Source organism: Thunnus maccoyii, chromosome 7 (assembly GCF_910596095.1).
Source record: "Thunnus maccoyii chromosome 7, fThuMac1.1, whole genome shotgun sequence".
NCBI classification, from domain to species: Eukaryota; Metazoa; Chordata; class Actinopteri; order Scombriformes; family Scombridae; genus Thunnus; species Thunnus maccoyii.
In genome coordinates, this window is record NC_056539.1 from 22,488,007 (window position 1) to 22,503,564 (window position 15,558).

At 38.1% G+C, this 15,558-nt stretch overlaps 1 protein-coding gene across 2 annotated transcripts in view; it reads right to left on the reverse strand.

The window, feature by feature from the left end:
* The window catches only part of LOC121899980 (cAMP-specific 3',5'-cyclic phosphodiesterase 4D-like), a 117,835-nt gene extending 103,268 nt beyond the window's left edge, over positions 1–14,567 (reverse strand). Inside the window, exons 1-2 of one of the 2 annotated variants that reach the window (XM_042415796.1) lie at positions 14,390–14,567; positions 3,799–3,846 (exon numbers count right to left, since the gene is read on the reverse strand). In XM_042415796.1, the coding sequence (XP_042271730.1) occupies positions 3,799–3,813 (15 nt within the window). In that variant the 5' untranslated portion in view covers positions 3,814–3,846; positions 14,390–14,567. The remainder of the gene's footprint in view (positions 1–3,798; positions 3,847–14,389) is intronic. The other variant, XM_042415798.1, reaches the window with a different exon arrangement.
* Between the last annotated feature and the right edge of the window lie 991 nt (positions 14,568–15,558).

The window sequence follows — 15,558 nt, forward strand, 5'->3', positions numbered from 1 at the left end:
GCTAAATAACCTTGTCCTGCATTAGTAAACTATGCAGTTAAAACAACCAAAAAGCTAATAGAACGATGGCCAAGCATCAGAAACAAGAGAACAGGGAATGTGTGAAAAACAAGCTTATTAAGTATGTATGATTAAAATAATAATAACAATAACAATAACAATAACAATAATAATAATAATAATAATAATAATAATAATAATATAGACATAGAATTGTATTTATCTAAATTCTTGTGTATTTTGGGTCATGTATAAATAAACAGTGTGACTAGATGATCTAATGTCTCCACTCTCAACAGCAGGATAATGTGCTGTAGCAGCCAATTCAGTTCAGTTGTAGCTTCTCTAGAAAGCCTCGTTCTCAGTTTTATGCCCATTACGACAGTTTGTTTTTGCATGTTTCATCTTGGATTTATGATCTGATAAATCTTTTTCTCTGCAGATTCTTTCTCTCTCAATTTTGCAAATCAGTTGATTTGCCTGTTGTGTAAATGTTACAGTTGCCCTCAACTGCAGTCACTCTCTACAGTCACTTGTGTCACTAGACAGATCTCTGTAATTTGGCTCTAAACACCTTCTACCAATCCTCATCAGAAAAACTCATAAAATGCTTTTTATATTTCAGCCTTTTGTGTTCACAGTACACAACAGAGGACTGCTTAACATTTCCAATCTGTGTGTTGTCTGTTACAGACAGAGCTAAAGCCTGCCTGCTCCTGCAGTGCGTTCACACATCCTGGTCAAATAAAAAGGGAAAAAAAACAAACATTGAGTGACAGATAATCTTACTGTGGAGATTTTAACCCATCAGAGGATGCAAAAGTGTTGTTTTTGCTGTTTCTTTTTAAGTATTTGTTTTCTAATTTTTATTTTTCTCTTTTTCCCCCCTTTTTATGATTTAAATTTTTAAGTTGTTGTGAGGTTTTAGCCCTAGATGGGTTTTTTTTTAGCTCACCTGCACATCCACTTTATAAAAAAACTGTATATACTGTATTTGTAATGTTTTATATGTGTGAATAAATCAAATCAAAGCAAAATCAAAGCACCTAGTATTCTGTGTGTGTGTGTGTGTGTGTGTGTGTGTGTGTGTGTGTGTGTGTGTGTGTGTGTGTGTGTGTGTGTGTGTGTGTGTGTGCGTGCGTGTGTGAGAGAAATGTGCTAACAGCAAGATCAGTGGCAGCTCAGACTTCTCGCTGTTCTGTCCACGGTCCGACATGCATCCAAAGTTAAACATCGCAGGCATCCCACAATCCACTGAGCTCCATCTGCTCGGCACAGCATGTACACACTCATCTATATACTGTATTAACATGCATAAAACACAGTTACACATATAATATATACGGCATATATACCCGCAGCACACAGACAAGCTCTGACAGTTAACAGCGTGATGATGTAATCAGATGATAAGAGCATTTCATCATGGACACACTGATCTTCTATGAACTCATGAGAGCAAACCCGCTGCTATTTTCCTAATTGGGAAAATTAATATTAATTCATCATAATGTGAAGCACGCTGGACAAACCCCCCCCCCACTGTGCGTGTGATGTGTGACGTGACGTGAGCGGGGCAGACAGCCAGAAGAAGCTTGCTCCTCTGATGCAAAGCTGACAACATTCACCTGTATGTATAATGACACCCAGGGGTGCAAAGAGTATGATTAGCATTGCACCATAAATAGAGCCTGTCTCCAATCAACCGTGTCCGCCACCCCCCTCCCTCTCACCCCCCCCTACCTCTCTCTGTAGGTGTGTGTGCCACGATTAACTCTGCAGGAGCAGAAACAGAATGTTTTCATGAATTTTTCCAAAGTACATTCAAAAAGCTAAACTTGTATAGCAGCTGTGGGTTTATGGTGACACTCTGTCAGTTTCTCAATCATGTCTGCACATGATTAAAAGTACATATATATAAAGCTGAGATAAGGTAACACTGCTGCACTTTTCATCCAAGCGGCCGTCAGAAATCAACCAACTTTATTTTCAGCCCTCTGTCACACTTAGACAGATGCATTTCTTTGCTTTTTTTATGTTATTCAAACTTTTATTGTACAAATATATAATCATAACTTAGATAAAATATTTTGTGGTAAATGTTAATTGAATTTCTGGTTTTATGGACTTTCTGAAGCTTACTCAAAATTGAATAACACATTATTTAACAGGTTTAGAAGGTGTAGTAGTTCTGTTATTAAGTATGTGTTCTGCAAGGAGGGGTAGTTCAATTCCCTGTAGGGCTGCAGCTAATGATTATTTTCATAATCGATTAGTCTGCCAATTATTTTTCTTAATTAATCAATAAGTTGTTTGGTCCATAAAATGTCAGAAAATGGTTTAAAACGTTTCCCAAAGCTGGTGACATCTTCAAATGTTTTGTCCTGACCAACCCAAAGATACTCAGTTTATTATCATAGAAGACTAAAAACACCAGAAAATATTCTGAATTCAGAGAATTTGGATTTTTTTTCTTAAAAATTAAAAATGGTTAAAAAAAAAAAAAAAGATTAATCAATTCTCAAAATACTTAGCGATTCATTTATTAGCTGGCAGCTAATCAATTATTCAACTAATCATTACAGCTCTAATTCCCTGTGCAGCTCAGAGGCAATAAGGCAGTGAGGCCACGTCCACTGAGAAGATGTTAAAAAATGCAGCTTTCTATTTTAAAATTCTACATGAAATGCTGAGTAACAGCAGGGGACATTTTTTGGGAAACAGCACTTTCTTTTTTTGTGGGGGCAGTGAAAATTGAATCACTGACTTCAGAGCTTTTTTCTTGTGCTTTGTTGTACAAGTTCAGAGCAAAGGCATGCATATTTATACATTCTGGGAACAGCGAGGATGGTCATTTCTTTAATTAAATGGACAGTGTCTGCATCTGATTGATGTAGGTGATAACATCCACTTTGTCCTCTAAACTCTGGTGTTGCTGATGTTCTTCAGATATTGATATGAAACAGTAGCTTCAGGCAAACATTATGTAACAAACACTGCTTTAATTTTCTAACTCAAAGTCTATTCAGCACCAAACTGAGATTTCTAAACATACTGTACTTGTGCAAGAATATCCATGCTATATGTTGACATTTTAATTTTTAAACTCTTTTTCTTAATAGTCACTATTACAGTGTGTACAAACATTTGTAACAAAAAAACTGTAACCTCCATTTTCAATCTTTAGAGGTATAAATCTCACAATAAACAATTTAAGACCAAGATGTTGAAAACACTATTGTAACTTTTGGACCTTACTTTGAAAAGAGTTATTTTGCAAAAGTAGAATAAGCTTCAATATATTTCCTTGAAACTGCATTTGCAACCTAATAAGTAACAAATTCACCAGAACAGTCTTTGAAGCCATTTCACCCTACTGTGAAAAAAATAATTAAAAGCCGCTTTAAAATGCCTCTAGCTTTTCGACACACAACAACGGATGTGTCTAGTTTATGATAACTCACTGTGTGTGTGTGTGTGCGCATGTGCAATATGTGTGTCTGTGTGAGTGCGTGTCCTCTGTCTCTTTATGAACTGTGAACAAAGCCCTGGAGTCAAGATAAAACTTTCCTAACTGAGTCATCATCAAACAGAGCGACACGACGTGATAGACAGCTGCAGAGTCAGACTTGGGTTTGGATCTTGCATAGGTCTTATCACTAAAGTAAACTGTAGATATGATAAGGCGGGTAGGAGGTGTGTGTGTGTGTGTGTGTGTGTGTGTGTGTGTGTGTGTGTGTGTGTGTGTGTGTGTGTGTGTGTGTGTGTGTAAGAAGGGAAGTCATGACTGTCGTTTACCTCAAGCCAAGACATTGATGCTGGTTAGTTGTTGCAGCAAGACAGCAGCTGAAACAAAGAAAAAAACAACAAAGAGAAGTGGTGTTGAAATGATGTTCATCATTCTTAATAATCCAGTTTTGTCCAAACATATAACAAGTTGATCATTATGCAGTACACCAGTAGAGCAGGTTCAGCTGGTTCAGGTTCACAAGTCTGCCTTAAAACAATAATCAGGAGCCCGAATGAACATTGAAATAGGTTGTAAACACAGTTACACCTTAAAATCCCAAACAAATAAATTAAATATTCCTCAAAACTTCAGCGCATAATGTTTAAAACACACCCAAAACTCTGCCTGCCTCGTCCAAACTGATAAAAGCAATCTTCAGAGGAATCTTCTCTGAGCTGGCCTCCAAAAACTCATGAGCCGAGACAAAATTCTTCTATTAAGACGTCTCTTTTCTTTGTTTTTGGACAAAGTATGCATGTATTTTAATCTTTAAGTTTTTTTTGTAACATTAAGTCTCATGTTTCTACGAATAGTATTTGCTTTTGCAGTCACATCGAGTTTATCCACTACTGAATAAATCCTCAACTCAAACTGAAGCGTTGCTCTAAAGAAAGCAACGATGCCTGAACCAGATACCCGGCGGCTCGCTAACAGCAGTACGGCCAAACTGGGAGTTAAGCCGACAGAGAGACTTTCCCAGTGCAGCCTGAAACAAGGCTGAATATCTTCACCAGTGGGCTATTTCTAAACAATTTTCTTTATTATTGTATTTTCATTATCATTTAAAGGCCTCATTATTCTTTTTCTTTATTATCTTATGCTTTATCATGTATCCTCAAGACGTTTAGCTATTAATAAATGTCTTCATTTATCCTAAGAAGTCGTTGTTGTTTCTTTTGGCTGCAACAGACTGAGATCACTGTTTTGAAAAGAACTGATGGTTATGAGACTGATTAATTGATCAAATTAAGAATTAAAATTAAGCTTTGATGTTTCTCCTGGATATTAAAGGTTTCTTATAGAAGGTGGTGACCAAACAAGGATTTTATATTAATAAAGACTAAGGCTTATTCTCCAACAAGGTTTTTCTTGCTGTAATCATCCCTCCTGTTCATACTGACCTTAACAGATCCCTTCATAATGCACTTACAATGTAAGTGATGGGGGCCAAAATCCACAGTCCTGCACAAAAATGTATTTAAAAGTTTATCTGAAGCTAAAATGAAGCTTCAGTCATCCAAATGAGTCAAATCAAGTAGATATCTTTCAACATTTATCTTTTTAGTGCCAAAGTCCCTCTTTTTGTTGCTATACTTCCACCGCAGCTCAACAGGGAAACACAATGAGGGAATTTGATGCTAAAAAGACTAAAATGACAAGCTCAGACTCATATAAGCTTCAGATAAACTTTTAAATGCATTTTTGCATGAATTGACAGCAAAGAAAACCTCTTTCAGTGTGTATATGGGCACCTGACTGTTGTTTTAAGACGGACTTGAAAAATTGTGAACCTGTCCTTTAAGGGAAAATAAAGGAGACTGGTATGAACAAAACGTTCTGCACCAGCTGGCATTTCCATGTGCTCAGTGATGGTGGATGAAGGCATCCTCGAGGCTAAAAGCCTTTTTATCTGGCGAGAAAAATACACAAGCACTTTTGTTGCTTTGATTAACTGATTTGTTTATTTTCAAGTCATGCACATAGCCCGCAGAACTCAGCCCACACGGCCTGATAAGACAGCAACCATACAGATGCAGTGGTAAAGCAAAATTTAATGCAATTAAACAGAAATCACTACACAAACTCGACAGCAGGGAAAAAATGTGTTGTCTCGTCTTTCAAGCCAAATTAAATTAGTGGACATGGACATACTTTAGCACTTCATATGAGGGACAATAAACCATAAAATGGGCAATGGACTGCACTTATTTAGCCTGAGATCAGTACAAATTGCTTCACAATACAATCCATTCATCCACACATACACAGACTCTCACACTGGCCGACTGCAGTTACTATCTGGGAAGGTTTGGGGGGGTTTAGTGTCTTGCTCAAGGACACTTCAACATGCACACAGAAGGAGCTGGGGACTGAACTACCAACCCAGCGATTAAAAAGCTACACCAGTGTTTTTTGCATTTCCGCAAAGTTGGAAGACTCACAATTGCATGCAGTAAAGCTTCAAAAACACGGGATCCTACATTTCCCACAATGCAACTCAGTAGCATCTTTAATTAGATGCCCCCCATATCCTAAATATCAACGTCTATCAAATGCAGCGTTAGAGCGTCTTTATCTTCAACAGAGTATGTGGGTGGGGTATAATTACAAGAAAAAACATCCAATTCTTCAGATGTGATTGGATCAATAAAAAGCAGGTATGACTTTGATTTGGACTTGCTGGCGACTGTTGGCCTCCACTCACCTGTGATATTGAGATAAGGAGGAGGAGGACAAGAGAGACATCCACAATACACTCTTTATGAAATGTAAACAAAGATTTTGGCAACCGATAACCAAACACATATGTGATACTGCTCTGCCAGCTACTACGCCCCATTATATGACAGGTGTGGTTAGCTAGTCGGCACAAAAGACTTTTGATTGGATAAATTAATTTATACAGCCAAAGCTCAAGATGAAGTTTTATGTTTTACAGGAAGAAAAAAAAAGAGGGATTTTGATATAAAAATACTCAAATAAAAACATTTCAACATATATTTAGCATATAACAGGTTTTAAAATGTTCTTTTTCTTACTGTGTCTTTGATCCTGCTGCTTCAACTAAATCACATAGCAAACAAATCATCTCCTCTTCCAGTATCCTGCACGGTGACATACAGCATTGCCACTTCACTGGTTATTTCTGTTGTCTCTGCTCTCATTATCATTAGATTATTACACTCTGCTGTCAAAGTTTGAGTTCATTTCTGTCAGTTACAACCTGTAGGAGCTCAAGGGGACGGGAGCTGAAGAGCTGAGCCAGAGATTCATGTAAGACGAATCAATCTTATCAGTTGGTTGTAATTTCAGTGTTAGTCAACTGGAGTCAATGGAGTTCATAGATTATTAAACATGCCCTTAAGTCATAATAGTCCATTCAATCTACCATTCAGTTGTATTCTTGTGTAAATTTAACAATGAAGCTCAACAAGGAAATCTTGCCAACACATTTATTATTAAGGCAACTACATCAAGCTACCAGACACTGTTTGATCAAACAAAACTTGATGAAAGCTCAATACCAAATGCTTTTACATGTTTTAGACTGTTAACACAGGGCAGACCTGTGCTTTCTTTTGCCATTTTTTTTACCTCTGCTGCAAACAACACATTTTATCTCTTTCCTTTCACTGGCCTCCTCTAATGCATCCTCGTCTGGCACTGTAAGACCTCAAGGCAGATGTAGAGATTAGTACTATGTACAATAAGGATTCATATACATTTTTCCAGACATAAACATGCAGAAAAGATCGTGCAGTGAGTACAGCACGCACATACTTCAGACCATGCATTCATGCGTTTTTTCTAGAGCGAGCTGATTCTAATATGGTGATGTGGAAGTACAAAAATAAGATGGGGGACAGGATTGAATGTGGATGTAATCTGGTACATCAAGCTAAAACTAATGCAGTATAATCCAACAGCCCTGCGATAAATCCTACCTTCATGAAGGTTATAATGTTCATAATGTTTTTGTTGAAGCAGTTTCATTCTTTACAGTCATTTTGGAGGCTGTGGTTTGTGATGCATCTGAATTACATTGTGTTATACAGAAAGGGGTTTTTCAGGTGTTGTTATTGATGACAGTTTACAGGAACATGTGTGTTTGTATGAGTGCTATAAATATCTTTAGCTGTGTGTAATGGCTTGTCCGAGAAGGAGTTGCAAGTCTTGTATGTATTTCTGTGTCCCATGTTTTAAATAGAACTTGACAATGCAGTATAATGTCCTGTGTATTTTTTTTACTAACATTAATATCCTCCTCTCTTATTGCTCTAAATGCTTATAAGTGATCTCAACAACTTTGTAATTTTAAATCTTATATTCTGTTTTTTTGTTGTTGTTGTCCAGAGACGACAGATAAAAAAACTGCCTCTTGGCTAACTCTGGTGCATTCACAGAGATGTTTATTAATGTGTACTGTTCCTGTTAAATAAACTAATAAATCAATAAAATAACCTTGCCAATGTGATGCAGACATTTGCAGTTTCTTTTTGTCATTTCTTTCACTGAAGATCTAAAGATCAGTGAAGCCGACAAAAGGTCTTTATTTGCAAACAGTTGATTTATTACGTCTATTTATGGGGAACTATTGGTGTGAAAATCAGGCTTATGCACATGCGCAAAATGTATTTTGTTTTACTTTATTCTTCTTTTATATGAAACAGATCTGTGCATTTCTGCAGCTTTATATGAATCTGGTGCAAATAGTGCATAAGCCCATTTTTTCTAGTCCCTACATACGTTATCTTACAACTTGCCTGCTCAAAAACAGTTGGGGTTTTGATTTATCATCCACATAAACAAAATGTTATCATGTTTCCTTTTTGCACCAAGTGAGTTGATTTCTATTGGCTGCTGCTGCTGCTGCTGCTGCTGCTGCTGCTGCTGCGCTTGTCAGTCTTCAAGTATATTGCCAGGTTTATCAGTTATATTCAAGAATGTGTGACATTTTTGTTGTTTTCCTTCACCACAAACAGTTCTGTGGAGCAAAGTATGTGTCTATGCTGCTCATCACTTGTCTGCTGCTTCTTTAACCAAACATGCAAATCTCAGTGGAAATTCAGCCTGCGCTGTTCATCGAGCACAGCAGTAAATAGGACCTGCTGTTCACATTCTGGAGGCAAATCCTAGTCTGCTCATCCAAGGATTTTCATATTTGAAATGTGGAATTTGATGAAATAGTATGTGGTTTTTGCATGCTCATACACTGAAGAGCACTAGCAAAATCTTGAAGTATGGGACAAACAAACTGCATTCAGACCACAACAGCCTATAAATCATAACTCTAAACAGGAAACTATTTTATCAGGTCTGGTATCACAGTCTAGTGTTTACAAAGATAGGAGCATTATAGTCGCTTTAAGTTGTTTCTAAGATTTAATCTGTATTTAACAAACAGAAACACACTGTGCCTCTGGGCTTTATGGGCAAAACCAGCACATTTTTACCTACCACCAAATTGAATTCTGAGTTCACTCATTTTTGTTTTTCTGTTTACGAGTTGGCACAGTATCTCAGAATAAGAATCTCTCAACGACATTCAGGCTATGGGTAAAGGAACAAGGAACAGGATCCAGTTAGAGATCCAAGTATTTCTTTACATTCACAAAGTGTGTTTTTTAAAATATTTTACCATTTGCTTTTGAGTTATGACGTTAACTGCATGGAGGACTCAGACACATCAAAATACTGTAAAATTTGTCACAGTAGGTACAAACAACTACCACGGCTTGAGGCTGAAGCTAATGCAGAACTACCTTAAAGTGCAATGACACTGACGGTCACTAGATGTTGGCTCCCTCTACTAAGTGTACTGGAGGTCATTTTGGAAATTACTGCTCTGTTAGTAACATTTCTGAAGAGACAGTGACACTTGCTCGCTGCTCTCCCAGCTCTGGTGTTGTGTCGAAGTTGTTGCCTTAACCTGCACCAACCCTTATCCCCAACCTCAACCAGTTATCTCTGCTATCCCTATACCTAACAACAAATTAAGCCCAAACTCAAACCATGGAGGCGGCGCTAAGGGAAACACAATTCTAACAGGAAGGGAAAACTATTCGAGGGAACAGATTTCGAGACTAGACTCACACTGAGTCGCACTATTGTCACAACATTTCTGTATATTTAATGTTACTTGATTATGATACCTGCCGTATTAGTACAATTTAGCTAAAGTAGCTAATGTTAGCCCACTTAAGCTAGCGTTCGCTGCAGTCCGAGGTAGTGCTGCATGTTTCCAGAGCATGGAAGGCAACACCCTGCACTCCTTATTTGAAAGGTCCTGGCTCCAAACGAAAAAGATGTTGCTGACAATGACCGACTCTGAGCTTCAAACTGGCTCCAGCGTAAACCAACGTGTGACATCAGACCTCGCTACGCCCATCTTTGTATACAGTTTATGTGTTGTGCATGCCAGCTCACTGTCACACTGTATTGACTTACTGGGACACTTGAATACAATGGAGCCATTGTTAGTAAGACGTGTTTTTCCTGGTATGGCGAGTCAAAATTAAGTGAAAAAGACCAATAAATTATCAAATAAGGAGGCTTGTGTAGCCTTGGCAGAGGTCTGTGCTCTCTGAGAGTCTTCTAGTTTTACCTACAGTATGTGAATCGAATCATTTCTCATGTTTTTATCTTTTGAAACTCACTGCATTGCTGTGTTCTGTCTTTCTTTTGCCAAGAAGAAAAAAAATAACTTGGCTTTCTAGCTTTCTAGTGAGCCTGGAAACCCTCTGCCCCCTGATACGCTCCACTACAGTCTGCCAGACCTCTTTTGATCAGAGCTCTTCCCTGTTTCATGTGTCAGCCTCTGCAATGCATCAGTACTTTGAAATTCTGGTCAGTTTCTTTGTGTGGCAGTCTTTCATTTCTTATAATAATAACAGCCTGTCTTTTCTCTGTCGTGAGCTGACACTTAACTGCTGTGATGCAGAGTTTCTTGAAGTTAGACATTTGATAATCCCTTTTTGCAGTGAACATTTCTGTCATGAATTTTTTGTCAATAGTTTTTTATTCTTAAAAGAAAAAGAAAAGGTCTTTGGGAGAGTATCAGAAAAGCTCATTTTCCTCTCAGCGCCTGGAGGGGTGTATCCCTGTCTGATTTGAGACAGGTGTCTACATGTCATGGGCAGACAGCATATTATTAGCAGTGGCAGTGATGAGTAAGGACCAGAGTATTTGCAGCTATGTTTACATGCTGTCTAATGTGCTGCAGCTGAGCACCTAATTACCTATCTAGCCAGCAAACTGACGTTATCAGTGCATTTTTCCCCCGTTGAATGTTTGTTTGTTTAGTGACTCGTTCAACAAGTTGAGGTGCAGGACAAGACGTGTTTTCATGTTTATAAGTTAGATAAGAAGGAAAGTTTAGCAGGAAAGCTAATGTGGGTTGTTGTTCAGAGTCTGTGGCTCTTGTGTTGTGTAGCAGGATGCTACCAGGCTCAGTGTGACCGTCTGCTCTGCCTGTGACTGAACTCCACGTTATCACTATTATATAGCATCATATAGTGCATATCATCTCATGCGACAGTTATTCAAAAGGTCACACAGTGTGTAGCGTGAGTTGAACCCCCTCGGTCTGTAATGATTAACTATCACAGCAGCGGTGTCCTTGTCTTAAACAGTTCAATCAACCATCATAAAGTAAGGTGTCTTGTGATGCTGTCGACGTGGTGACGCACAGCCGATAGACTTGTTAAGACCGACGCTGATAAGGCATGCAAAGAATTGGAGCAACGTCCAAGAGCTTCACTGTGAAACAAGAAATCTACTGAGGGGAAATGTGAGAGAAAATTGTTGCCCAACTTCTCTCAAACACACACACAAAACTCTGTGAATTATTACATTATTAATTTATATATGTGTTACCGCCAGTCTTTTTGATATGATATTAAAGGAACAATTGGACGGTTTGTAAAATATGCTTATTCACTTTCTTGCCAAGAGTTAGATGAGAAAGAAGTCTTGTCATCACTGTGAGGTCTTCGGGCAACCAGCTGAGTCTCAAAAAAGTTGACCAATTGGCTAGTACATAACCTCCTGTAAAAACCACAACTCTCATTTTTACACTTAAGTTCTTGTATGGATTAAAACAACGAGATATAACTTGTTCGTTAGTGAGCTTCAGAGGTGTTGGTAGGTGGATTTGTTACCTTTGGACAGAGTCAGGCTAGCTGTTTCCAACTGCTTCCAGTCTTTGTGTTAAGCTAAGCTAACTGTCTCCTGGCAATAGCGTTATATTTACCGTACAGATATGAGAGTGGCATCAATCTTCTCATCTAACTGTCTGCCATAAAGCTAATAAGCGTCTTTCCCAAAATATCAAACTATTGCTTGAACATTTCAAACAGTTATTTCTGTAACCTTTAGCTAATGCACTCATTTAAATTTCTAAACTGCATAAACAGAATTTGAACTGAACTCAAACCTCATACAGGTGCAGCTTTATCTTACTGGTGAGGTTGTGTACAGGAAAAGCTCCATGAAAAAGAAAACTTTGTGTGTACAAGTTTAAGATTAAATCATTTTAAGACTATACGGAGAATGTCTGACCTTCAGTGTGACCAGATATCTTTGTATTTTATGTCTTCGTTATACAGGAAGGTGCTGTACTAAACCCACACCTTCCAGCTCATACTGAGTGACTGAGTGATACTTGCTACGGTAAGTAGCCAAACTCATGCAAACAGAGGATAAAGTGCCTTCAGTTTAATTGGATGATAATTACTGAGGGACACACACACACACACACACACACACACTTACTGTACTTGCAACCTGAGTACTGCAAAGAATTTTGTAAATGCAATAGCTATGACAATATTTTTTGCAACTGGACAGCATTAAAACACAACCAACCCGCAAAACTGGCAATCACACTTCCACAGAAATAATGCAGCTACTATCATATATTTCAAAACTGAAATATAGAGTCTGCATTTCAGTCACTTGTCAATAGAAGCCTAGTTTCCTTTTCAAAGTCTCCTCCTCTCACCAGTGATTTCTTAAGAAGTGATGAGACAATTGCATATTTTCTGACAAATTACAAGTGATTAATGCAGACAGACAAAAGCAGATTTAGGTCTTGACTCTGCAAATGTTTGCAGCTTAAACAGCTTCAGATGATGAAGAACGATAAGAGCAGGAGGAGACGACTCAGTGCAGGAGCAGTACGCCATCTAATGGACCCACACAGTACTTTCATACTTAGTTTATGTGTTTCTTGTGAATTGATGACACTGATAGATTCCCAAAGTTTCTGAGTCAGAGAAACAGGTTTGACAACACAGCTTTTTCTGCTAGAGGCTCTCTGCAGGATTATGTAACTGTGCTGTAGCTGTATGTAGAAGTCAACACAGCAGGTACAAGTTAACAGTCTGCCAGTTTTATGTATCTCACCAAATTACATTATGAACTCCAGTTTTGGTGATTTTCCTGTTGGATCTCCAGGTAAAGAGATGACACAATCACAGCTAGTCTGACAAAAACTCTTCAAAACTCAAAAATTCTGATCGTTAAAGCTAAAAGGGTTTTAGGGTAGAAATATGTTATGATATTTATCAAAGAATCAAAAAAGTCATTCCTATTTTATGAATCCAAACCTTTTCCAAAAAAAAGACTATTTGTTACTCATTTAGACACGAGAACAGGTGACTACAGTAGATCAGTGTAAGTAACTTAAAAATGAAACAATTATAGAGAAATGATCGACAATCATACTGAATTATAACCCAGACCTTCAGTTTTTACTGTCTATAAAGTGACTGGTTTGAATCTGCAGACTAGAAGACTGAAGTTATGCTCTCTCCATTTAACAAATGCGTTTGAGCAAAGCAAAGAGGGGCACTTAAACTCAGAGAAAATGAAACATAAAATTTAAAGCAAACTCAAAACAAATCCCGGTCAAGAGTTCAACAGGAAGAAAACAGAGTGGAGTCTGCACACTGGAATATAAATTTACTGACAGATGTGACGCAGTATTCCTCTTCTCATTCTGAAAATGTTGTGCGTGTGTGCGAGAGAAAGGGGGTCAGGCAGAAAACAAAGATAAAAGCAAACAAAAGAAATGATAAACATTGTTGATGACTGTTAAGACAAATCCTCGACTCTTCCCCTGAAAATACACAAAAGAAAAGAAAGAGAAAGAAGGAAGAAACGGGATTAGACCATGTCAAACTGTGCAGAGACCGTCTCTATCTGTGTGGGGGGGGGTGTAGGAGACAGAATAAAGGAAGCAGATATGGAGGAAGGAAGGAGATAAAGACAGGAGGAGGGATCGGATAAATATTTTGGGGAAATACATTCCATGTTGGTTTGCTCATGAAGCTGAATTACAAACAGCTTTACAGATACACTGCTGCTTACATTACAAAACAATACAGACTGGAAACCACTCATTCTCCCACTGAGTACACACAGCTTTACTCTTATGCTAAACACTATTGAGGGTATAATACAGATAGGTGACTCATTGAATACTATGAGGAACTTCCGAGCAAGTCCTTACAGGAGCACTACAGGAAAAATGATTTCGTATTACAGAAAAAATGCTGTAAAGCAACACTAACAGACTATTAAATCTAATGATTACATTAATTGTGATATAAAGATCCATGTTGAGTGTCAAATACTTGCTTTATGTCCTTAAATTAATACTGTAGGGATAATACAAGACTTACTTAGTGAAATCAGTGATTTTTCTTTTTCTTCACCAACATTTCCAGGAGAAAAAAAAAAACTTTAACCCGCACACAGAAACTTTCTCAAGGGAAAGCTGTACAGTGTAAAGACATCCACGGTCTCATTAAGCGCATCTGCCGGTGTATCACAATGTTTAAGTCTGCTGAATAAGTCTTTAAAGACTTCACTCACCGGAGGGGCCGTCGATCCTTTCTCGAGGCTTTTCTTTCAAGAAAAATGCCGCTGAACCGGTCAGTCAGGTAACACTACGGCGGTTATCGCTGTTTTCCATTTTTTATTGCTGCAGGTGAGTTACTTTAGGTTAGACTTCAAACTCTGCAACATGCAGCGCTGCATGGCTCCGCCGTAACTGTGACGTTTGCGAACGGGTCACATGATAGGAAGTGTAGCTCCGGGACGTAAACAACTCCCGCCGGCCACGAGGTCCGCTGCTCCAGCTGCGTCTTTACTGCCAAACATTGACCTGGCTGCTGTCACAGGGAGAAGAAGGACACGACACCTCACAGACACTCAGTCCCGCTGATTGTTTGTTTGTTTATGTGTAATTTATTTACTCATTTAGGTCAAATAGGTTTGTGAATCTGTTGTTTATTTTGTTGTATGTTGACCTTCTCGCTGCTATTTATGGACTTGCTCAATGAGTCTATCTATCTATCTACTTAAGTAAACGTGCCAATACAATAACATGAAATTACTCCATCATTAAGTCCTGCATATAGCATTTTAAGTAAAAGTTTTCACTAAAGTATTGTATCAGCAAAATGTATTTAAAGTGTCAAAAGTGAAAGTACTTATTATAAAGGGCAGCCCTTTCCAGAATGTTGTATTATTGCAACATATTATAATACTGGATTAGTATTAATTATATGTGTTAATGTGTAAGCAGCATTTAATCAGGAAGCCTCTAGAGATACATTATCTCTTTGACCAGAGAGACCTGATCAAGATAGTGTAGAGTAACAAACAAAGAGACATACAAAAAAATTACCATATAGTTGGGGCTGCAGCTAATGATTACTTTCATTATAGACTAATCTGTTGATTATTGATTCTTGATTATTCGTTTGGTCTGTAAAATGTTAGAAAATGGTGTAAAATGTTGATCGCTGCTTCCCAGAGTCCAAGGTGACGTCCTCAAATGTCTTCTTTTGTCCCGACTAACAGTCCACAACCCAGAGATGTTCAGTTTATTACCATAGAAGAAGACTAAAGAGTTTTCCAGTCTTCACTGGAATATCAGATTATTTTAAGTGCCTTAGTACTGAGGTTACATTCAGGCCAAAGTCAGTGCAGCCAGACCACACACTCATCCAGTCCATGTCGTACTGGCTCTGACCTTT